Source organism: Bos javanicus, chromosome 5, assembly GCF_032452875.1.
Source record: "Bos javanicus breed banteng chromosome 5, ARS-OSU_banteng_1.0, whole genome shotgun sequence".
Taxonomy (NCBI): domain Eukaryota; kingdom Metazoa; phylum Chordata; class Mammalia; order Artiodactyla; family Bovidae; genus Bos; species Bos javanicus.
Genome location: NC_083872.1, coordinates 111,796,058 through 111,820,113, shown reverse-complemented (window position 1 = coordinate 111,820,113; position 24,056 = coordinate 111,796,058). Strand labels below are relative to the sequence as shown.

The window sequence follows — 24,056 nt, the reverse complement described above, 5'->3', positions numbered from 1 at the left end:
ACCCTCGCCCCGACCCAAAGGAGGAGGTGCGGGGAGAGCATGGCAAACCAGAGGGAGAGATGTGTCCTGGGGGGAGGGGGGGAGCCCTGCTTTGGGGAGGCTTGGTCTGCGGCGCCCTGGTGAGGGCCAGCCATCTGTGTCACTACCAATTAAGCAGTGAAATATCTGTAGTGGGAAAAAAAATCAATTGCTCGCTGACTCCTGCAATCTCATTGTGGAGGAGAGGTGATAATTACCCTCGGCTTTGGTCTCGGAGGCCCGGCTTGACATTCCGATCCACGGGCGGCATGAGGCCCACGAAAACCAGCTCCCTACTCCCGCCCAGCGTTTAATGTGCCACGTGGTCTTCTGGGTCAAACCTGACTTCAAGGCTCCCGGTATAAATGGAAAATCGGGTTTTAAAAGAGGGACGTGGATTTCGTCAAGAGGGAAAAGTCATTCCTTCTTCCCGGCAGGCTCCCAGCCTTCTTTACCTGGTTACCCACTGATGCGCAGCACCTGGGGGGGGAGAGGTTAATTCGAGGCAGCAGGAGTTTCTAGACGCTGTTGCAGGCGGCAGCAAAGAGGCTCTGATGCTGTAATACTTCTCATCGGGCACTTGGTTAGCTGTCTCCTCCTTTGATATCTGGCCTCAGTGGTGGAGCGGGGAAGCAGGGTGTGTTAGGGAGCCTTAGAATTCCCCTCCATCTGTCATTTACCTTTAATTAAACTGCCAGCTTTTCAGATTCTCTTCCTGGACGCCTTAATTACCATTAGATTAACAAAATGAAGGGAAAGGACTCCACCTGCCATGCCCACTCCACACGGCTCTGCTCAAGACAGCGGGGACTGGCGCCCCTGCGTGTGTTGGGATGACCTGGTCTGGATGCCCACCGCACTGGTGGTCTCTGTACCACAGAGCCATGCTCACTGGCCTGCCCTGGAGGGACTTCCAAAATCAACATCCTCTCGGTCACCCTGGCCAGAAGCCTGAGTCTACTGGTCTCCTTCCTCCTCCTCCCTGTGACCGAATCTGACCGCCACCAAGTCCAACAGGTCCTGCCTCCTCTGTGCACTTCCTCTGGGTCAGCTCCTTTCTGCTCTCACTGCACGGCTGTCCTCACCTGGCACCCCCTCGTTTTAATGTTTATTTATTTGGCTGTGCTGGGTCTTTGTTGTGGCCTGTGGGATCTTAGCTGCCTGGCCAGGGATCGAACCTAGGCCCTCTGCTTTGGGAGCATGGAGTCCTGGCTGCTGGACCACAGGGAAGTTGTCCCCCTTCTCATTTCTTAGTGAACTTCTGGGATAGTTTCCTAATTAGTCTTGCCTTTTCCATCGCTGTGCTCCAATTCTTTCTCCATACCAGTGACACTCCCCCTCCCCCCAAGCAACAGACTGATGAAGTGGTGGGTCCTACAGTCAAACCCCTTAGCTTGGTATTGAAGGACCTTATGATGGCCCCTTCCTCCTCTCCAGCTTCACCTTGGACAGTCTCACGTCTGCCCCCTGCTTTCAGCTATGCAGGATGACCTGCAGTTACCCTAACACAGGGTTTCTCTACAGTGGCACTTCTGGGCACAGTATTTCTCGCTGTGCGTGTGTGTAGGTGGGGGAGGGTGCCAGGGCAGGAGGCGGGGCATGCCGCCTGTGCATTGCAGAATGTTTAGTAGCAAGCCAGTGAACTCGAAGTCACTCAGTCGTGTCCGACTCTTTGAGACCCCATGGACTGTAGCCTACCAGACTCCTCTGTCCATGGGATTTTCCAGGCAATAGTACTGGAGTGGGGTGCCATTTCCTTCTCCAGTAGCATCACCCAAAATGGTGACAACCAAAAATGCCTATAGATACAGATAAATGTCTCCTGAGGACAAAATTGTCTCACTCTCTTGACTCCCCCCCACCCCGCTTTGAGAACCACTACACATAACAGGGGAGAAGGCAATGGCACCCCACTCCAGTACTCTTGCCTAGAAAATCCCATGGATGTAGGAGCCTGGTAGGCTGCAGTCCATGGGGTTGCTAGAGTTGGACACAACTGAACGACTTCACTTTCACTTTTCACTTTCATAAATGCCAACCCACTCCAGTGTTCTTGCCTGGAGAATCCCAGGGATGGCGGAGCCTGGTGGGCTGCCGTCTATGGGGTCGCACAGAGTCGGACACGACTGAGGTGACTTAGCAGCAGCAGCAGCAGCACACATAACAGGTAGTTTCCAGTTCTCCTGTTCCTTCCCCTCCCGTACTCCTGTGAAACATCTATGCATCTTTCAAGATCCAGGCAAGAATTTCCTGAACGTTCCCCACTCCCTGCTTCCTGCCCACATTGTGTCCTGGGCAAACAACAGAGGTCCTTGACATTTTATTGTAACATCTGCTCAATGGCTCTGTTCTTTACTGGGCTGTGGGCTCCCGGATGGTAGGGGCCATCTGATTTATCTCGAAATCTCCACCCTGAGGGGACATCTCAACAGTCAGTTCTCCATGACTGTGGAATGAATGTCTAAATGGAGGGTGTTTCATGTCCACTGTTTTATTTGTGGGGTGTGGACCTAGCTTTGTGGTTATCTCTTTAATTTCATTAATGACTATAGATACTGTGGTGGAGGGGGAAAAGAAAAGAATGCTAGCAGGATTCTTGGTTAGATCATCTTGCTGGAAGGCAGAGTTGGCATTCCTCAAGGACACAGAGAAGGGAAAAGAAACGGGTGCCTTCTGGGACTGCTGCCTGAATGCCGGTCCCAGGTCTGGTCTGCCTCCACTCCACCTACCCAAGGTCTCGACGGAGCAGCCAGCCGGTGAGTGGGGACAGTACTCAACCAAGGGGTAAAAGTCCACACCAAGGACATCTGGGGGCAGAGGTGCCCCCAGCACGTACAGCCAGCACTTCTGTGCAGATTACGAAAGGTACCCGTCCTCCCTGTGGTGGAAGCAAGCTAGTAAACAGAGCATGGGCTACAAGTCAGCCCCGTAAAGCCACCAAGGCCAGGGCAGCGCACAGGCAGTATGTCCGCCCGTGGCCCCCGCACTGGACATTCCAGACATGCAGAACCTCAGAGCTAGGAGGAAAGAGAACGGAGCCCAGCCCCGAGGTTAAGTCTCCCAGCTGGTCTTTGGCAGAGGTGGGACGGAAGCCCAGGCTCTGACCCCAGACCAGTGCTGTCGCCCCCAGACGACGCAGTCAGGGCAGGCTCTGGGGAGGCCTGCTCTGACTAGTACCTGAGGTCACCCCTGATCATACAAAACCAGGATGCACACATAGAGCCGGACAACACCACCCTCTCCTTCACTGGTTTCCCCAGGCCTGCTGACGTGGAGCCTAGGCACTGGGGGGGTGTGGTTGCCACCGCTCTGACAGATCCGCCCATCTCACTGAGCTCCATGGTGGGGATAAAGCAAGAGGCCACAGGTCAAGCATGCTCCTTGCAGGGATGTACTGGTCACTTTTTCCTGGGGAGGAAGGGAGGGAGCCCACCGAGGCACAGGGGCAGTCCCAGTCCCCGCAGGCCCACTGATGACCCATGTGAGCCCGGGGCCTGACTTTTACCTCCCATGTCTGCCCTGCCTGCCTCCTAGGGCTGTTGGGAGGTTCAGATGAGATCATGCCTATAAAATTCCATGAAAAAGCCATATGGTTATGAGGGACAATCACCAGACAGGGTTGTTGTTGTCTAGTCACTCAGTCATGTCCAACTCTGCGACCCCATGGACCACAGCACACCAGGCTTCCCTATCCTTCACCATCTCCTGGAGTTTTCTCTGACTCATATCCATTGAGTCGGTGATGCCATCCAACCATCTCATCCTCTGTCACCCCCTTCTCCTCCTGCCCTCAATCTTTCCCAGCATCAGGGCCTCTTCCAATGAATGGGGCCAGCTGCCCACACCTCCAGCCTGAAGGTGCCTTGGGGTAGGAAGGGCAGCAGGTGGGCAGACTGGTCAGCTGCTGCCTCCCGGGACAGCCATCTGTCTGGCAGTCCAGGGGAGTCAGTTCTGGGGGGACCACCCAGCATCCGGCTCAGACAGCCCAGCTGTGTGGAGCACCTTCTCTGATCTGCCCAGGGAGCCATCAACGTCTCCAGAGCACTGGCTGTCACATTGGAGCATGTAAAGAGCATCACCTGGTGTGTGGCTGGGTGAGGTGCACCCGCTGGGTGAGCAGATTCCAGGGTCCCATCCTCAGCAGGCCCGTGAAAGTACATTTTAACAGCACCCCCCAACCCCCACCCCGCCTGCCTCAGGTGATCCGAATGCAGGTGGAGGATGGATCACGCTTGAAGTAACGGCAGGTATGTGGAAGAGAACCTATTCTTTGGAAGCAGAAGGTCTCACTGGTTGCGTGATCTTGAGTGAGTCACTTAATCTAAGCCTCAGTTTCCTCATTTTAAAATGGGGAGGTGGTCGCTTCACAGGGTTGCTCTGAGTTTTAAATGAGATAAAGCAGCAGCGCAAGGAGCACAGAGCCTGGCCTGCTGCGAGTAGAGGGTCCATGCCGGCAGCCCTTTCTCTCCTCTGAAGGAACTCAGAACAAAGGGGCCTCACTTCGGAGGTGGCCGGGCCAGCGTGGGGGCGCATGCTCCCAAGGAGCCAGGCGTGCAGAGCTGCCCACCGGCCCCAGACATCATGGCAGAGATATTTTCCTCTGCTTGATACCATGTCCAGCAGACCCGGCCCGGGGTGGTGATGAAAGCCCAGGCAGCTACACTTCCAGGAGTCAGAACATGAACTGATCGAGGGGAAGGGCAGCTCAATCAAGGGACGAGTGAGTCTGTACAGTGCGCAATCCTTTGAGCGATGCTGGGAGACTGCCTTACCTCACCGAGCAGGAAACACACCTCTAGGAAAACTGGCCCTGGGAGTTCCCTGCGGGGTCCAGTGGTTAGGACTCCAAGCATTCACTGCTGGGGGTCCACGGTTCAATTCCTGGTTGGGGAACTAAGAGTCTTCAAGGCACATGGCATGGCCAAAAAAACACAAAAAACCCTGCTGTCCCAGTGGAGAACACCTTCAGGTGGGGCTCGGGACCCAACCGGCTGCTGTTGAGTGCACCGCAAAGACTTTCTTTTGTCATGAAGGCTGCAACAGGCCCCATCCAATTTCTGCCTCGGTGGGATGTGAACAACTGGATGAGAAAGCTTTACCTTAAGCATTCTGGGTGTGCTCCCTGGGGCGAGAGAGGAGAGGAGAGCTCAGGAGAGGAGGTCCGCACGGCCACCTAGGGGACACCCACAGACACCTTGCATCCTCCACCCCCTGGACTCTAGATTCATTTCTTGAAATCCCCACAGTCCAGGAGCAACCTGGAGCAAGTGGAGGAAGCACAGACTAGACTCAGGGGTCCCACAGAGGTGGTGAGACAGTAGGCATTGCTTGTCCGCTGGGAACTCTGCCTAAAGCGAGGCTGCCTCATGGTTCTTGTGAGGCCAGGCGCGAGCTGGGAGCTCAGCGTCAGCTCCATGGGAGAACAAGTTTCCAGAGGCCTTCCACTCTTGGCAGGTGGAGCCAACAACCCAACCCGAACTATGCTGCTGCCCGGCCCAAACCCTTGGCCTGAGGTCAGCCTCGCCACAGCCCCTCTGTGTGCTTCTGGCCCACTTGCTTCCTTGATGACAACCTCCTCTGCCTTCTCCAGGCACACCCCGCCGGCTCCAGCCCTCGTGCCTTCATTCACACTGTCACCGGCCTTCTTCCTGTGGGAACAGGAATGCCCTTTCCATGTCGAGGTCCTTGCTTCCCTCTCCCTGGGCCGTCCCAGGGTCCCCAGCTCCCAGGGCCGTGTGTGCCTCTCCCAGGAGGCCTGTCTGAGCGCATGGCGGGGGACAGAGACCTGACGGGCTGTGTTACACAGGAAGCATGGGTCTAAACAGAGCACCTCCGCAGTAGGGAGCTTCCCTCGAAGGCCTGACGAAGCAGCCTGGACCAGAGCCCTGGCCCACCGAGAGGGCAGAGCCAAGACCTCTGGGGTGGTATTCTCGGCCTGGAGGCCAGGTGTCTGGGCTTTGTCCCCTGAGGATTCCCGGCTGTCTGCGGCCATGTTACTTTGTTCCAGGCTCACTAATTAGACATCATTAAACACCAGGCTCCCTCCTGCACTGCCAGCCGCTGGAGCCCAACTCTGCCAGCCAGGCCCCTTGCTCTCGCAGACTCCCCGGCCTCTGGGCCAGCTCTGTTCCCGACTCTGCTGTGCGCCACTGGGGCTCACTCCCCGTCCATCTGAGCCTTACAAGGTGCTCTTGACACTCATTCTGCAAACGAGGTGGATGAAGGGGTGATGGAAAGGAGACTTGGGCCTGGTCTCCGGAGACAGAAAACAGACTGTGCCTGTGTGAGCAAGGTCAACTAATTCAGCCGCAAAGCGGCATATGTGATCCACCAGGGAGTACACAGAGCAATTCTTTTTAGGATCCTAGGCCAGCTTTTCACTGCCCCACGGCATGCTTCTGGGATGACTTTCCCTGCTCTAAGTTGGTGTTAATTAGTGAAAATTATCTAATGCAAGCTCATTTAACATTAGCTTAAAGCTAAACATAATTAGGAAGATAAATCAGCTGCTAAAAAAAAAAAATCCAATGAAGATACACAGATGATTTTTAGGATCAGCTGCTGGTTTGGGTTACTGGCCTGGAGGTCTGAGCATCACACAATATGTGGGGAAGGCAGGACTCCAAGAAGTACCTTCAAGCTATTTCTTGATTGATCCATCAGGGCAAGATAACTGGAGTTGGCAGTCTGCCCAGGAGGTTCTGCGAGGTGGTCAAGCTAACCTGGTGGCCACTGCCAGGTAGTGAAGCTTCCTGGGAGGGCTTCCCCAGAGGCAAGTGGAGGGTGTGGGGAGCAGGGGAAGGCAGGCAGGAGGATCTGGGCGATGGGAATAGTGTAATCTGTGCACTCCCAGCCCTCTGGTCTTGCATACCCTGCCCTCTGCCCACCTGCCCTTCCATACTGGCTGCTGCAGCTGGCAATTCCCAAGAGTTCTCTGTGCCCCTGGAGCTCAGTGAGACTCAGGCTCATCTCAGTTCCCATTCGGTTTCACTATTTACCCACTGCCGTGAGACAAGGGAAAGGCAGGTTCAACCCCTGGGTCGGGAAGATGCCGTGGAGGAGGAAATGGCAACCCACTCCAGTATCCTGCCTGGAAAATCCCATGGACAGAGGAGCCTGGGGAACTACAATCCAAGGTGTCGCAGAGTCGGACACAACTGAGTGACTAAGCATGTGTGACTTTATGCTCAGTGGCTCAGCTGTGTCCAACACTTTGCAACCCCATGGATTGTAGTCCTGCAGGCTCTTCTGTCCGTGATTTTCCAGGCAAGAATACTGGAGTGGGTTGCCATTTCCTACTTCGTGTGTGACATTATCATCTGTAAAATGGAAAGTTCCTGGATTGTCGTGAAGGTTAAATGAAATTACGTATTTCAAAAGGGCTAGTGTGGTCTGGTATTCAAGAACTCAACAGTTTATGGCTTCCCAGGTGATTCAGTGGGTGAAGAATCTGCCTACAATGCAGAAGAAGTAGAAGACGAGGGTTTGATCCCTGGGTTGGGGAGATCCCCTGGAGAGTTCATTTCAGTCGCTCAGTCCTGTCCAACTCTGCGAACCCAGGCATGCCAGGCCTCCCTGTCCATCATCAACTCCCAGAGTTTACCCAAACCCATGTCCATCGAGTTGGTGATGCTGTCCAACCATCTCATCCTCTGTCGTCCCCTTCTCCTCTTGCCCACAATCTTTCCCAGCATCAGGGTCTTTTCAAATGAGTCAGCTCTTCCCATCAGGTGGCCAAAGTATTGGAGTTTCAGCTTCAACATCAGTCCTTGCAATGAACACCCAGGACTGATCTCCTTTAGGATGGACTAGTTGGATTTCCTTGCAGTCCAAGGGACTCTCAAGAGTCTTCTCCAACACCACAGTTCAAAAGCACCAATTCTTTGGCACTCAGCTTTCTTTACAGTCCAACTCTCATATCCATACATGACCACTGGAAAAACCATAGCCTTGACTAGACGGACCTTTGTTGGCAAAGTAATGTCTCTGCTTTTGAATATGCTGTCTAGGTTGGTCATAACTTTCCTTCCAAGGAGTAAGGGCATGGCAAGTATTCTTGCCTGGAGAATCCCATGGCCAGAGGAGCCTGGTGGGCTACAGTCCATGGGGTCGCAAAGAGTCAGACACGACTGAGACGACTGAGCACGCACACACAACAGTTAATGGCTGTCACTACCCTCCTCCCCGTCCTGCGTTCATTGCCTTTCTCAGGGCCCACGTTTTATGAGTCTGTGTATTTCTGTGTATTTCCGGAATGTGGCGCATGCCAGGTGCTCAGTGAAACCTGGGGAGTGAATGAGCAAATGCGGGGAAGGGAACCCATACTCACAGTTGGTCCTCCAAGACCCACAGAGAGGTGGAGAGCCCTGGTCCCTGCACTGCCCCCACCTTCTGCCGACTCACTGCTAGGACACAGAACAGAAAAGAGCTTTTATCTGGAGCCTCCCTCAGGCCCCACCAGGGCTGTGAAAGGCCCAACAGGGTGACCACTGGACAAGCTGGGTCAGGGTGAGTTAACAGATTATTGGAAACTTGGGCCAGAGAGACCACTAACTAGAAAAGCCACTGGCTCTTTTCTTGGGCTAAGATTCTGGGGTCATTAGCAAGTTCACAGACTCCACGAATTTCAGAAGAGGAAAAGGAAAACAGGGGCAGGCAGCGGACCAGCTACGGCTGCATGGTCATGGCCCCTGGGGAGGAGGGCAGCAGAGGGGCTGGGATCACTAGAGTGACTCAGCCTGGGGTGGGGGGTGGTCAGGACAGCACCAGAACAGCGGCAGGTGGTCAGCCAGGACCTGCCCCCACTCGTGGTCGTCTGCCCTGCTCCTCTCTCCCCCAGACTGGAAGCCTGCCCCAGAACATGCTCTGCCCTGTACACTCGGAGGAGAGGGTGGTGGATTTGACCACCAGCCAAGGCGAAGCAGTGAGGTAGCATCCTGATGGGGTGGCGTGGGGGTGGGGTTGCTGGCTGGGACTCCCATCAGGGTCTCAGTTTGACTGTGGGGACCCAAGTCCAGGGAGGGGGGTCAGAAAGTGGCCAGTAAGAAGTCCCTGGAGACCAGGTCTAATCTCTGGTTTGGGAACTAAGATCTCACATGCCTCGAGGTGACTGAGCCTGCTTGCCGAAACAAAGAGCCCATACGCCGCAACTAAGACCTGAATACAGCCAAAAATACATTAGAAAAAAAAAAAAAAGGTCCCTGGGAGGGAATTGTCTGGTAGTCCAGTGGTTAGAACTCAGCGCTCTCACTGTTAAAAGGCGTGGGTTTGATCCCTGGTTGAGAAGCAAAGATCCCACAAACGACGCAGTTTGGCCAAACTAAATAAACAGGTCCCTGGGCGCTGCCAACACCAGCTTCCTGGCGATGTGACCTGCCCCAGTGCCACAGGCAGCAAGAATCTTCCTCTTTCCTACTCCCACCGAAGTAGTCCCGTTCTTGTTTGTTTCCAGAACCAGTTGGTGAGCTTCCCAGAGCCTGGGTGGCAACAAACATGCTTAGCATCTGGGATTTCAGTGGGAAGAGGTGGCCATGGGGACAATCCCCAGAAGCAACTGCGTGTGTAGCAGAAGGACACAAGCTTTGAGCTCAGACCTGGGTGAATCCCAGCTAGACTCTTAGCAGCTCTACAGCCTCCCACTTTCCCTGAGCCTCTGGGAAAAGCCCCTTTCCCGTGCCAGGTGCTGAGGACTCGACTAATTAAAGGAAATAACACGCAGAGCACCTTTCAACAATGTTAGCCCCTTTTAACATAAACCCCTTGTATCTGCATCTCTCACTCTTCTTTTTCAAAATGCTGTCTCATGGTCTTGCATTAGAGTCTCAGAGCAATCATATGAAAGTAAGCGAGAAGAATTATTCCCATTTTACAGATGCAGAGGTAGAGGCCGAGCCAATGTCAAATGATTTGCCCAAGGTCAACTGGTGGCGGAGGAGAGAGACAACCAGGGCAAGAACGAGGCTTCCAACCGTGTACCCCTTCCCCCGGTGTTGCCCTGGCTGAGACCAGTGTCCAGCAAAACTGGCTATGCCACCAGAAGCCCAAGAAGTCATGAAGAAGGCACGCCCCTATCGAGGCCCCATCTTCTACTTGTGATCCCCCTGGGAGACACCCATCTTCAGAGTTTCAGGGACCTAAAGTGTCAGATTTCAGAGGAACCAAGCCTCTCCAAAGACAGAAACAGCCTGTCCCGTGCCTCACCCACCCCACCGCCGTGTCCCCATGCCACCTGCGCAGGCTCTAGTTCTTGAGAAGTCTTTATGGACTGATCTCAGGCTTCCTGAACTGGCTCTTCCAGGTGATTCTGGGAGGGGAATGCCCTCGGGGATCCCCGGTTCAGGGCACCCGTGGCGGATCCTACAGAAGAACCCTGGCTGAGAACCTGGCTGCCACAGCCCTGCAGGAGAGCTGCCCTGACAAACAGCCATCAAATCAAGGGCAGGAGAGAAGTGTGGGGCTAGGGGGAGGGGAGGGCCGTTGGAGCTGCTCCTCTGATGAGAGGAGGAAACAGGAAGCACACCTGCACGGGGCCTCCAACCTGAAGATGAGAAGCAACCCCTGCCTGCCCGAACTCTGATCTCCTGGACTGATCTCCTGGCTGGCAGCCCCGAGTCCTGGGAGGAAGCCCAGCCACGCTTCCCTCCCAACTCTGAGAGGGGACTTGTACCGAACTTTCTCGGTATCCTCAGCTTTCACACTGTTTCTTCCCTGTTTTTCAAAACCATCTGAAATCTAGGTAATATCCTCCAACTGTGCAGGTCAGAAGTCCCAAGGAGGCAAGTGATTCAACCCAAAGTTAGTAAGTAGACAGATCAGGGCAGAAACCAAGACCGTTCAGCTTCAGAGCCCATTCTTTGTCCTTGACATGAAGCTGGGTCTCTGTTGCTTCCAGGATCAGTGATGGAGCATAAAGGAGAGAGACTCAAAACTCAGCAGCCACAGTGCCCAGGGCTTGGCAGAGATGCCGGACAGGCCTAGACAAGATCCTGGAAAGGCTGTGAGGTGCTCGGTCCCTGGAACTGCAGCTGTGTCATTACCAGCCTCGAGGGGGCCAAGACTCTGGAACTGCTCTGAGCCTTGGAAATAATGCCACATGGAATGGTCCGCGGCGGGAAGAAGGGTTAGGCGGGCATATGGCGTATACTGGACCGCAGGTCACAGGCTGCTCTGAGAGGCCTTCTCTTGTTTTGCACAGCACAGGCTTTATTTTATTAACATTTATTTCTTCCGCTGTGCTGGGTCTTAAATTACAGACTTGCTAACTCTTAGTTGCCGCATGTGGGAACCAGTTCTCTGACCAGGGATGGAACCCGGGTCCCCTGACTTGGGGGCTCAGAGTCTTAGCCACTGGACCACTGGGGAAGTCCTCCCGAATCAGGCTTTTAAAAGGCAGCTCAGGAGCTCTAGCTAAAACCTCTGCCATGGAAGGGAAGGAGAACAGGGTAAGGTATTAGGGAGAATTGGGACCAGCTCTCAAATAAGGCAGCAACGTGGCTAACGAAGGTATCATCAGACCCAAATTTCACAAACCAACAATATTTAAGTCCATATACATGTAAACTGCGTTTTTGTTTCCTCTTTCTTTTCTCTGTTCATTGTTTATATCCCAGTGCCCAGTACGGTGCCTGGTCCAAAGAAGATGCCGTGTACTATTTGCTGGATGTACCTGAACGAGGAAGAGCTGATAGAAGCTAATGGGGCAAGACAGTGGCAAAGGCGGCCACCCGCCAAACTGAGCCTCCTGGTGAAGTGAGCCACACCCCCTGGGCACCTGTGCCCAGCAGCTCTCGCCTATCGGCTACCCAGACCTCTAAACAAGCCTGCTCACCTGGCCAACCGCACCTTCTGCTCTGGGGCCCTTCCCCAAAGGCCTCTGCATCCCCCCCAGTTCAGAGCACTCTTCCCTCCGCTGCCAGGTGGCTTGTTATGAGGAGGATTAATGGAGACCCTTAGCAATGCGCAGTTCAACTGGAGCCTTTCCAGACTTCCCTAGAGGGATGGAGAGGGGCTGGGGGCCAGTGGGAGATAGTCTCCAATCAGTTAAACAAACCACTGGTCACCTGTGCGGCTGGGGCTCCACAAAGACAATGGAGGGAGGGTAGGAAGGAAGTCCCGGCTCTTCCAAAGCTTCTGGTCTCCGAGGATCAGACGGGCTCTCCTCAAGCGAGCCCTGTGCCAGGCACACAGGTGGCACAAACAAGGAGCCACGTCTGGGAACAAAAAGTCATTCATGGATTGAAAACTTGATTGGGTGCCAAGGAAGCATCAGCCTCTGAGCCAGGCCCTGAAGGGGGGGACAAACCACTGACAGGCAGAGATGGGGGTACAGCCAGGCCTGCTCCCCACACCCCTCTGCCTCCCACCAACCAGGTGGGCCTACCCCTCCCGGCTGCCACTGGAACGGAGAGGAGAGGCTTTGGTTCATCAAAGCTGCCTGGCCCTGCATCCCGCCCTCTCCGGGGTTGGGTTTATGTTTATGTGGGGTCACTGGGAGTTCTGATCGCTGGACCTGGGGGAGCTGTCATCCCCTCTTCTGAAGACAAGTCATCACATCTTTCTGGACCTCAGAGGCTGCCCCTGGGAAAAGAAGACACTACTGACATGGTTACTGACACTGATACTGACATGGTTACTGAGGTTCAGAGGAAATGCTAGGGGAGGGGCTTGTGGTGAGCAACCAGGAGCCAGGTAGCTGGTACCTTGGAGTGTGGGGCCCAGGAAGGCAGGGGCCAAGGGTCAGTCTTCGAGGTGGTTAAGCTTTCCTCTGCTCCCGAGGCACAGGCAGGACTCTCTAAACCTGCCCGGTAGCCTCAAAAATGGGTGCCGTTGGTCGGAAGGTGCCAAGAAGGGTAGATGCGCCACACGGTCTCATCCTGTCTGCTGCGCTCAGACTCGCCCGCAGACAGGCGGCAGCGTCAGAGGCCCTCCCCTCACACGGCTCGGGGGCTGGGTTAGGGCCCCCGCCACGCCTTCTGTCAAGCACTCATCAGTCTGTATTAAAACGATGGTTTAGTAGACTGTTAGGCCATTTAAGAGCAGAGGTGTGTTTTATATGTCTGTTTTCTACTAAAGTGCTTAGCACACCTTGAAATATTTGTCCAACATCCCAACTCGCTATCCTTCCTAACTGCAGTTGTTTGGTCCTCTGAGCTCTGCCCTCGTGAATAAGAATCAACCATTTCCCTGTCTTCACGTGGTCTCGCTTTAAGTCCAGGCCCCCTCCCCGTTCCCTGGGTTACAGTGGTCATAGCAGCCCAAGTGGCAGCAACCTCCTTGGTTCTCTCTGCCAGCGGGAAACAGGCCATGAGCTCACTTCTGGGTCCCAGAAGACACCCTTTCTGCCTGTACTTTATTAAAAAAATTTTTTTCTTTAATAAATTAATTTGACTGCACCAGGTCTGAGTTGCTGCATGTGGGATCTCTAGTTGTAACATGTAGGATCTAGTTCCCTGACCAGGGATGGAGCCCGGGCCCCCTGCGCTGGGAGAGCAGAGTTTTAGCCACGGGACCATCAGGGAAGTCCCAGCCTGTACTTCAAGCAAAGTACATCATTCAATGACCCTAAAAATAGCAAATCACGTAACGGGTATTAAAACAGCAGGAAAAACCCCCACGCCACAAGGAAACAAGGCTGAATGTCTGAACACCGGTGCAGTCAGGAGGGCGTTCTGCCATTTGCAGAGGCCCAGTGAGCAGATAACTTGAGACTGACCAACTCAAAGGCTTCCTCCCATTCCACATGGTCCCCCTGCACCCCGGCTGGGCTGTTTCCCCACTGGCCACCACTCTCTGCCCCTCCTCCCCACGCCCAGTCATATTTTCAAAGTGTCCTTTAATCAGGCTCCTTTCTCCACATCCCTGAGGCGAGGCATAGGCTTAAAATTCTTGCTGGTCTGTGCCTGTGGGCAAGTCATAGCCACTCCCCTTGAGCCTCCGTTTCCTTTTTGTCCCTGGGGAATAAAAATGACAGCCCCTCATGAAGTTATTGAGGGTTAAACAAAATAAAATCCTCTGGTGCCCAGTTGGACCTGTGAATTACATCCTTCTGCCGCTCCCCAACCATATCTGCAACCGTCCCCTGCACCTCTGCACATACATCATCTTGGTCCATCCCACCCGCCCTCACAGCAGCCAGACTCTCCCTGGAGACAAGGAAATTCCCTCCCTCGGGGTGAAAAGGTGGAGAAGGCAATGGCATCTCACTCCAGTACTCTTGCCCGGAAAATCCCATGGACGGAGGAGCCTGGTAGGCTGCAGTCCATGGGGTCGCTAAGAGTCGGACACGACTGAGGACTTCACTTTCACTTTCATGCATTGGAGAAGGAAATGGCAACCCACTCCAGTGTTCTTGCCTGGAGAATCCCAGGGACGGTGGAGCCTGGTGGGCTGCCGTCTCTGGGGTCGCACAGAGTCGGACACGACTGAAGCGACTTAGCAACAGCAGCAGCAGCAGGGTGAAAAGGATGGGGAAGACTCTCGAGTAATAGTCATGGAGGGTGCCCCGTGCCAGTTGGCTGAGGGTGCGTGGGGTTGGGGGGTGGGGATAGGCAAAGGTCAGAAGATGTGGCCTTCAGAGTAGAAACTGGGGATCTGGGTGTTTCCATGACCAACCACGTGACCTTTGGGCAAGCCCCTTTCCTTCTCTGTGCCTCAGTTTCCTCGCCTGTGAAAGAGGGTCAAATTTTGCCCTGCCTACTTCACAAGATCTTTGTGAAGAAGGTGCCGCACGCAGGTGACTGGTCATGATTAACAGTCAGGGTCCAGAGAGCCTGAGGGTTTGGGGCACAGACAGCGCCAGAAGCTGCTTCTTCCTGGGGCAGAGGGGGTTGGTCATCTGCTTTGGACCCAGTTTTAGGACCACTGCACCAGGCCCCCCACATACTCAGCTGTCACCACAATAGTTCTTCCCTCCTGTCATTCAAAGCTACTTGCTGTTCTGAAGCACAAAGCTTTCTCTCCTGAGTCTCTTAAGGAGAAACAAGAGTTTCTTAAGTTTCCTCTTCCTCCATTCCGGTTTCCTCTCTCCCTTTTCAACCCTGCAATTTACCTCCTTTGGGAAGCCCTCCCAGACTGGGCATATCCAGCCTCAAAGTCTGTTTTCCTTACAGCATACCCCTCCTCGGCAGCATTTAACTCTTGGAGGGCAAAGGCCACAGCTTATATCTTTCTATGGCTAGTGCCTGGAACTCAGGAAATAATAACTGGTTTAATATGTAAATACTGGATCAGTTCACAGTTGTTAAAGTTTCTGTTGTTAAATATTTAAAGAGTTCAGAACACTCCACTACCTAGGAGACTCCCAACATCCCACAAGGGACTAGAGGTCCCAGTGGGCAGGGCTCTGTCTCTCCCTTCTTGTAACCTGTTGCCCAGGTGTGATCAGGCTAGTTCCATTCAAGATCCTTGGTTTAATCTGTTGCAACATCAAACAGTACTTTGGTTAAGAGGAAGCACTTCAGTGTTTGAGTTTTGGCTTGGCAAGCAACTTAACTGTTTTGAGTCCCAAAATAAGGAAAATACCCATCTCACTCAGTAGTTGTGAAAATCATTAGCACCGTGGCTGGCACACATTAAGCACTTATAAATCAAGGCTTATTAGTGTTACATCGTAGGACTTGACCCCTGACCCCAGCTCCAGCCTGCTACACAGTATTGTCGCCCACATCCTTTCTCCTCCTCTGTTCAAACTTGCCTTTCTCTTCTGCAGAAGGCAATAGACAAAGAACTCTCAGGCAGACAAGCTGGGATTCTTTAGAGAGGGAGGGTGGAAACACAGACAGTGAAAACTTAACCCTTCCTTCTGGCAGCCAATCTAGCCAACCATCTGCATCATGCCTTCCAGAAGAGGAGCCCCACCACTGGTGTCTCAAGTTCAGCCTCCAGGGGTAACAGGACTCCAAGCACAGTCCTTGAGTTGAATTAGAATAGTGAACCCAAGCCACTTCTGTTGTATATTCTGAACTGGGTTCCAAAGGCTGCTGATGTCTCATAAGAAATCTCAACGTAGGGGAACCAGACTTAGCAAATAAAAACACAGAATGTCCTCATTAAATCTGATTTTCAGATAAACAGTGAATGACTTTTTAACATCAGTATGTTTCATGCAATATTTGAATCATACTGTATAACGCTAAAAAATTTCTTCTTGTTATTCTGGAATTCAAATTTAACAGGACATCTCATATTTTATCTGGAAACTCTGCCCAACAAACTAGTGGCCCCACCAGTATTCTAACCAGCGACTCAGCAAACATCCCCTCCTTTCAATGCCCAGGCAGAGTAAGGAGATGGGATTAAGTGGGAGCTTTTTCCCTGACCTGCTGAGTTTAGGGAGCTGCCCTGTCAAAGTGCCCAGCACAGCGTCAGGCACAGAGTAGGTGGTCAAGAAACATCCTTCATTTATTCCAGGCTGCTTGAGCCCTAGTGCTGGGCGCAGAGCCAGTGTGAACGCCAGGGGCCAGGCCAGCTTTGACTCTGGGTGGGGGTGCCTCCTAGGAGCAATGTGGCTGGGGTGGGGGTGGGGAGGCCACACTACACTTCCTGCGATTGCCTGAGGATCAAATGAGATAATGACCAGGGACAAGTTTTGTTAAATCCCTGGGAAGCACACAGGTTATTATCAAGACCTTTGGGTGGCCCATTTTAGCGCAGGGCTCCACAGCCCCCACTCCTGCCTAGAGAGAGAAACCAGACAGGCCCATAGACGCGCTGAGCGGAAGGAAGCCAGCGCCGCTGGACACTGTAAAAATGACAAGCAACTGTCCAACACCTTGTCATTCGCCAAACACATCTATGCTCTCCTCTGCAGCCCCACGGTGGACGGGAGGATTCTGCGCCCCTTTTCCTGAAGGTGGTCTGGGCTGCCAGCCCCAGGCCTTGCCTCGAAGGTGGGGGGCGGGGGCCTGGTCTTAGGGGCCGGTCCTGGGGGTCCCCATCAGTGTGCGTGGCCGGGGCAGGGGCGGGGGCCTACCTTCTGGGCCTGTTGGATCATCTGCCTGACCAGCTGCTTCAGATGGGGCGCCTTCTCGTCCTTGGGGGGGTGGGTGAAGAGGGTGACGCGGCTCACGCCGCGGTAGAAGCCCGCGTCGGTCCAGCCCAGGTCCAGCGGGGGCACCTCGGTGTCTGAGCGGTCGGGCCAGTAGGCCAGGGACTCACCCGGCTCGGCCGAGGCCTGAGCCGGGGTCTTGGCCTTGGCCTTGCTCTTGCCCCGGGCGGCGGCGGCGGCGGCGACATCCTCGTAGGGGCTCCAGGCGGCGCGGAGGGCCTGGCGCTCCTGGCTGGAGAGGAAGTCCCGCAGCTGCTCCTTCTTGACCCGCTCGCGGTAGGCCTGCTCGCCGCCGCCCAGCAGCGCCTCCAGCGCGGCCCGCCGCCGCTCGCAGTAGTAGAAGGCGGCCTGCGCCTCGGTCACCCTCTCGTTCACGTGCGTCTCGTCCAGGCAGCTCAGCTGGGACTCGGCCATGGCGCCCCGGCCCCGGCCCAGCCGCGGCACCCGGTCCCACCGCCGCACCTGAAGCCGCCGAGGGGCGGGGCGCCTCACCTGGCCGCGAGGGCGGCCAATCCGGCGCGGGCCCGGGCGCGGGAGCGGCCGTCGGGCGGGGAGGGGCGGCCGCGCCCTCCGCCTCTGCAGGCGCGAGCAGCGGCGGGCGACCTCGGCTGGGCTCCGCTGGGGACGCGGCGAGGCCTAGGCCTGCGGGGGCCCAGCCCGGGGCGGGAGCTCCAGAGCCGGCAGGAACTTGGAGCCGGGCCGTACTTAGACCCACGTGCGGCCTCTGGCCCGCTTCCGCCTCCTGGCCCTGACCCTGCAGTGAGGGACCTAACCCTTCCTGCCACCGAGCCGGCCAGACGCATCCCAGGTGCGCTTCCATTTTTCCGGCTGGTAGGGCCTGGAGCACGTGGTCTGGCCAGGGCGTTTCTGGGGTGGCCGACCTGATCACTACTGCCCCGTTGTGGGGGGCGGGGCGGGAGGCCTGTGCGAGGCCGTACGTATGTGAAGGCCGAGGAGGGGCGGTTGATGTGCAAAAGCGAAATGCTAATAAAACCCCCAGATCCCTCTACCCACGTGTCACAGTTCTGAGAGTAGAGGCCTCCAGGGGCTGAGTATTCATTGGAAGGACTGATGCTGAGGCTGAAACTCCATCCAATACTTTGGCCACCTGATGCGAAGAACCGACTCATTGGAAAAGACCCTGATGCTGGGAAAGATTGAAGGTGGGAGAAGGGGACGAAAGAGGATGAGATGGTTGGATGACATCACCGACACGATGGACATGAGTTTGAGTAATTGTGATAGACAGGGAAGCCTGGCCGTGCAGCAGTCCGTGGGGTCGAAAAGAGGGCACACAACTGAGAGACTGACCTGAACTGAGGAGCTGTCAGTCCAACACCTTCACAAGGACAAAAATTTCTTTAAAAAAAAAAAAAAAAAAAGCCACCCAAGCACAGCGAGGATGTAAGCACCAGCAGTGGAGCTTTCTCATTTTATTTTGAAGTGGTGTCTGAGCACGTGTGTGTGTGTGTGTGTGTGTGTGTTGGGCAAGATAGGCAACCAGGGGCCTGATTACTATATTAGTGATTTAAAATATGTTTGAGCTCAAGGAAAGGACACAAGCATACACGCACACTCACACACGTAACCACCAGCAGCAGCAGCTCTGCTGTTTCCCACTGGATTAAGTATAATCTTCTTAGTCATTAACATATTATTTTGTTCATGCACTGCTGTACAATTTGATTCTCCACGTTCAAAATATTTTCAGATCATAGCAACCAAAGGTTCATGGTTCTCTCATTTTATAGCAAAGCATCTTAGCGCTGGAAGCAGCTTTAGAAACTAATTCAAACCCCTCATTTGACAGATGAGGAAATTGAGGCCTGGAAACCTGTGGTTTGCCCAGATCTCCCTGAAAAGTAGAAGCAGCACGTGGGGAATATTATGTTCTCTGTGTCTCGGATATCTTTGCCCTACATCACAGCCACCTTTGCCCTTTCTACTTCTCTAGTGAAATGACAGAAGGTTACTGGGGCCATGGTTTTAACCCTGGGGATTTTGAAAAGCTTGCCTAGTATTTCCGGGTCTTCCTTTTGATGGCCTGGAAAAATGAGGGTTATATTTGCAAATATATGCAAATTTTGTGGCCAGTCAGTTCTAGCATGCTGTATAAGGTCAAGAATGGTGAGCAGAGACATGTCCATCATCTCACCTGTGTCCTCTGCTACTCTTGGGAATTTGAAGATCCCACTCCTAGGAACACTGAAATATAGACAAATTTCACCTTTAGATGGGAGAGCATTTAGTTTGTTTTCTAATAACTTGAAGCTCTACAAGATGCCAGACTCTCTGCCCTGGGGATACAGAGGAGCTCAGAGCAGTGGGAGGAACAGAAAAACACACAGGAGGATAACACAGGTGTGATGAAAGTGCTTTTAGTAAACTGAGTCAGCAGTGCACTGGGAGCAAACATTTACTCAATGCTTACTATGTGCACACAGTGGGTGCTCAGTACAGATTTCTTTTAAAAGAATGAAATTAGGGTCAAAAGAAAGGGTGTGTGGGAAGCTGTGGGGACTTTTAGGAAACAAGAAATTAATCTGCCCAGTGGGATGTAGGTAAGAAGGCTTTTACCCAGCAGGAAGGGGTTTTGAGTGGAGCCTAAAAGGAAGAGAAGAAGTGAAGGGGGAGAAGGGGAGTGAAGACATTCCAGGGAGAGGGAGTTGGGATTGGATGCGGTCGGAGCGTCATGCTGGCATAAGGCGCATTTGGGTTCAGGCTAAGATACTTAACCCTCAGAGCCTTAAGTGTCCTCATCTGCAAAGTGGGATAACAATGCTGACTCCTGTGACCTCCCAGATTGTTTTAGGGACTAAATAAGATCACATATTTGCTTTAATCAGCACTTGTGACTGACTAGTAGAAAGTAGTTTATAACAACACTTCTAAAACTTAATTGTGTGCAGTAGTCACCTGGGGGGGATCTTGCTAAAATGCAGGTTCTGATTCAGTTGGTCTGATATGAGATCTGAGAGTCTACATTTCTAGGAAGCTCCCAGGTAACGTTCGTAATGGTGGTCCATAGACCGCATTTGGCATAGCAAAGATTTCAGAAGCCAGTGAAGAAGAGTGCAAACTTTCATGTCAAAGAGTCCTGGAATGGAATCCCACTTTCCTGGTATAAGCTGTGTGTCCCTTTCTGAGCCTTGGTCCCATCAGTGGTATATGGGCAGTGATAGGTCCTACCTAACAGAGCTGTAGGAGAAGGAAATCTAGTTAATCGATACTCACCACTTAGTGGAGTGTCTGGCACAGCGTAGCAGCCAGTAAAGGGTAATTAGCGTGGGAAGAGGAGACTGGAAAGAGACAGACCTTGGGACCAAATTGTGGGGACCTTGACTTTAGATCTTAGTCTATAGCTAGGGGAGCCATTGGAGGTTATTATGAGACTAATATGGTCATAAAAAATTGCAGCAATTACTATATGCCAGGCACTGTGCAAAACACATATCATTCAAATACGCTCATGTAATCCTATTAGAAAAATTTTTATTATCCTCATTTTACAGGTGAGAAAACTGAAACAGAGAGGTTCAGTAGCTCATTCTAGGTCACCCAGCTGCTAAGTAGAAGAGCCAGGGTTCAAACCCAGACCACATGACTCCGGGCTTGCCTACCTACCCACCTTGCTGTACTGCCTCTGTTGAGAATGCTAGAAAGGGACATTTTAAAGAAACGGAATTTCCTTTGTTTAATAGTTTATCCATTCAACAAAAATTTGCAGAATGCATAGCATTGTGCTGAGGGTCAGAAACCACTCATTCATTTACCAAATCTTTATTGAGCCTTAATAGACACCAGGCTTCCCTGATAATTCGGTTGGTAAAGAATCCACCTGCAATGCAGAAGATCCCGGTTGGATTCCTGGATGGGGAAGATCTGCTGGAGAAGGGATAGGCTACCCACTCCAGTATTCTTGGGCTTCCCCGGTGGCTCAGCTGGTAAAGAATCTGCCTGTAATGCGGGAGACCTGAGTTTGATCCCTAGGTTGTGAAGATCCCCTGGAGAAGGGAAAAGCTATCCACTCCAGTATTCTGGCCTAGAGAATTCCATGGAGTGTATAGTTCATGGGGTCACAAAGAGTCAGACACGACTGAGCGACTTCCACTTCACTTCACAAACACCAGGCTGTTTTAGGGACTGAGGGTACAGCTTTGAACAAAACCAAGTCCTGGCCCACGTGGCGCTTACATTGAACTAAGTGACTTAGATATGAGTTGTGTTCTCAAGGAGCGCAAATATCATGTGACAAAACTTGGAATTGGACAGAAGGTTAGAATCAGAGTAGAATATTCTAGTAACAGTTCACATTGGGAAAAGGCTTTCCTAGATCTAACTGCTATGAAACGCACAGTGGTCTTCTCAGGATATTCCCCTTTGCATACTAATGACATTTATTCACCAAGTGTTTTCAGCAGTCGGCGTATACTAGGTAGCATGCCACTGAGAATGAACGAGAGGAAGCAGATGTGATGGCTTGTTGCCCTGGTGGTTCCCTTGGTTTAGCTGGGAGTCAAATACCTACAGCCATCTTTACAAGGCAGGGTGATGTGACCCAATGGCATTCACAAGAAAGGTTACAATGGAGGCGCTGTTGAGTATAAGGCATCTTGTGAAGGAGATTACTGTGAAGTGCTGCATTCTAATAACTTGAGGCTCTGGGAGGCGAGATGTCCTGTTCAAGGCTGTTGTTGTTGTTTAATTGCTAAGCTGTGTCCGACTCTTTGCCACCCCCGTGGACTGTAGCCCGCCAGACTCCTCTGTCCACAGGATTTCCCAGGCAAGAATACTGGAGTGGGTTGCCATTTCTCTTTCCAAGGGATCTTCCTGACCAAGGGATTGAACCCATGTCTCCTGCATTACCAGGCAGATTCTTTAGCACTGAGCCACCAGGGAAGCCCTTATTCAAGGTTATCAGCCAGTAAGTGCAAATGACGGTGCGCACATCCCTGAGGCCTGATCCCCTGCAAGAGTTTTTAGACACCTTGTTTTTGTTTAGTCGCTAAGTCATGTCCAACTTTGTGGCCCCATGGACTGTAGCACACCAGGCTTCCCTGTCCTTCACCATCTCCTGGAGTTCACTCAAACTCGTCCATTGTGTTAATGATGCCGTCTAGCCATCTCATCCTCTGTCATCCCCTTCTCCTCCTCAATCTTTCCCAGCATCAGGGTCTTTTCCAGTGAGTTGGCTCTTCGCATCAGGGGACCAAAGTGCTAGAGGATTAAATACCTTACCAGCTGGTCTATGGCCATACCACCCTGAACACACCCGATTGCATCTGATCTCAGAAGCTAAGCAGGGTCAGGCCTGGTTAGTACTTGTATGAGAGACCTTACTAGCCAGGAAACTGATTCTTTTAGGCACAGTCCTGATCTACCTGGTGTCTGTGGACACCCCACATAACAGTGACACCCTAGGAAAGCCCCTGGTCCTCTACCGGTCCCTCCAGACCTGTAGAGTGTCCGGTGTTTCCCTGAACTAGGTGGGGCCCACTATGGTTGCATCTCTTCCAATTTCGGGAGCCGCCTTGCCCAAGGTGACCGCGCCTTCCTGAGAAATTATGCCTCCTCCGCCCATTCCCTGCGGGCCTCCTTCTCCCCTGGCAGCCGCCTCCCCCTCCGCCTGGGCTCCTGGCTCTCACTCGCCTTCCCTCTCCCCGCACACACTGCCGGTCGGGTGTGCAGTCGAGATCTGACACCTTGGCGTTCACATTCATTGTAGCTGTGTTCATCCCTGCTCATGTCTATGTTCCCAGGCCCGCCTGTGTAATCCGAGTCCCAGAATAGCCCACTCATGATATATTCTTAGATAAGCTTCCCAGGGCTGACTTTTCCCCACCCTGCTCTGTGGCAATTTGTGTCATGAGCACCTGTTATAAAACTTTGGGGGCTTTCTCACGCCTCTGTGAGATTCGTGCTTACTGCCTGTTCCCGGAGAGGATGAGAGAGGAAGAGGAGGCGGTTACAGCAGGGGCTGCGAGGAGGAGGGTTTAGATCCTGGGGCTGAACCAGCTGAGCAGTTTCACCTCTGGCCTGCTCTGCGGACTGGAGAAGCGAATGCACCCAGGCCTCTCCCCTGCCATTCAGGACCCATCTCAGGCTTTCAACTGTTGGTTCAGGACTGATTTGTGGCGTACTGATTCTGGACCAGGCAAGTACCTGCCCTCCCCAACCTCCAGACTTGGTTGTATCTGCAGCCTTGGAAACATACAGGCTCCTATTCCCAACTGATTTGCACCTGCCCCTTCTTCCCGACTCTCTGGCCTCTCTGCACCTCCCCACCACTCCTTCTAGGCTTCCTTTGTCCATCCCTTCAATGTTGGCAGCCCTCAATGCTCAGCCTTGGCCTTCTTGGTTTAGACCTCAAATGCTCCAAGGGCGCTCCCACCTCCCTAGGGCTTGGATGACTCTCCCACTCTTCTTTCACTCCAGGACTTTCTCCTCTGCTCTAGACCAGTTGGTCAGGCTGGTCTATCTGTTGGTCACATGCTGTTCATCTCTGCTCAGACATCCCTCAGGCACCTTCAGTGTCTCAGTGGAAACTTGCATCCTCTTCTCCATCACCCTGTTCCCTCTACTTGGGTCTGTCTCCTCCAGAAGGTCACCGCCATCTGCCTGGTGGCCTGAGTGGGACACATGGATGCATTTGGCTTCTTCCCCCATCTCAGGGCCACCAGGCCAGGTGAGGCTCTTCTGGGATGACCCTATCAGCCCTTTTTGCTCCATCCTTGTTGTCACACCCCCCCCCACATTGTTGCAAGAGTTTTATAACTGATCTTCCTGACTCAATCTCCCCCCGCCACATTCTTTCTAAAATGCAAGCATATATGTCATTTCCCTGCACAAAACTCTTCCAAAGTGCCTTATTGTCCCTCCACCAAAGGCCAAGCTTCCTGTTAGGTTTCTTCTGCTTCCTCAATATGTCGTGGCTTTGCTTGGAGACTTTCTGTAGCTGAAATGCTTTTCTGTCCAGTCCATGAGCTATTCATCT

At 53.1% G+C, this 24,056-nt stretch overlaps 1 protein-coding gene across 1 annotated transcript in view; it reads right to left on the bottom strand.

Moving 5' to 3' along the window:
- FAM83F (family with sequence similarity 83 member F) overlaps positions 1–17,562 on the bottom strand; it is a 36,428-nt gene extending 18,866 nt beyond the window's left edge. Inside the window, exon 1 of the mRNA XM_061418612.1 lies at positions 16,988–17,562. Within this exon, the coding sequence (XP_061274596.1) occupies positions 16,988–17,476 (489 nt within the window). The 5' untranslated portion in view covers positions 17,477–17,562. The remainder of the gene's footprint in view (positions 1–16,987) is intronic.
- Between the last annotated feature and the right edge of the window lie 6,494 nt (positions 17,563–24,056).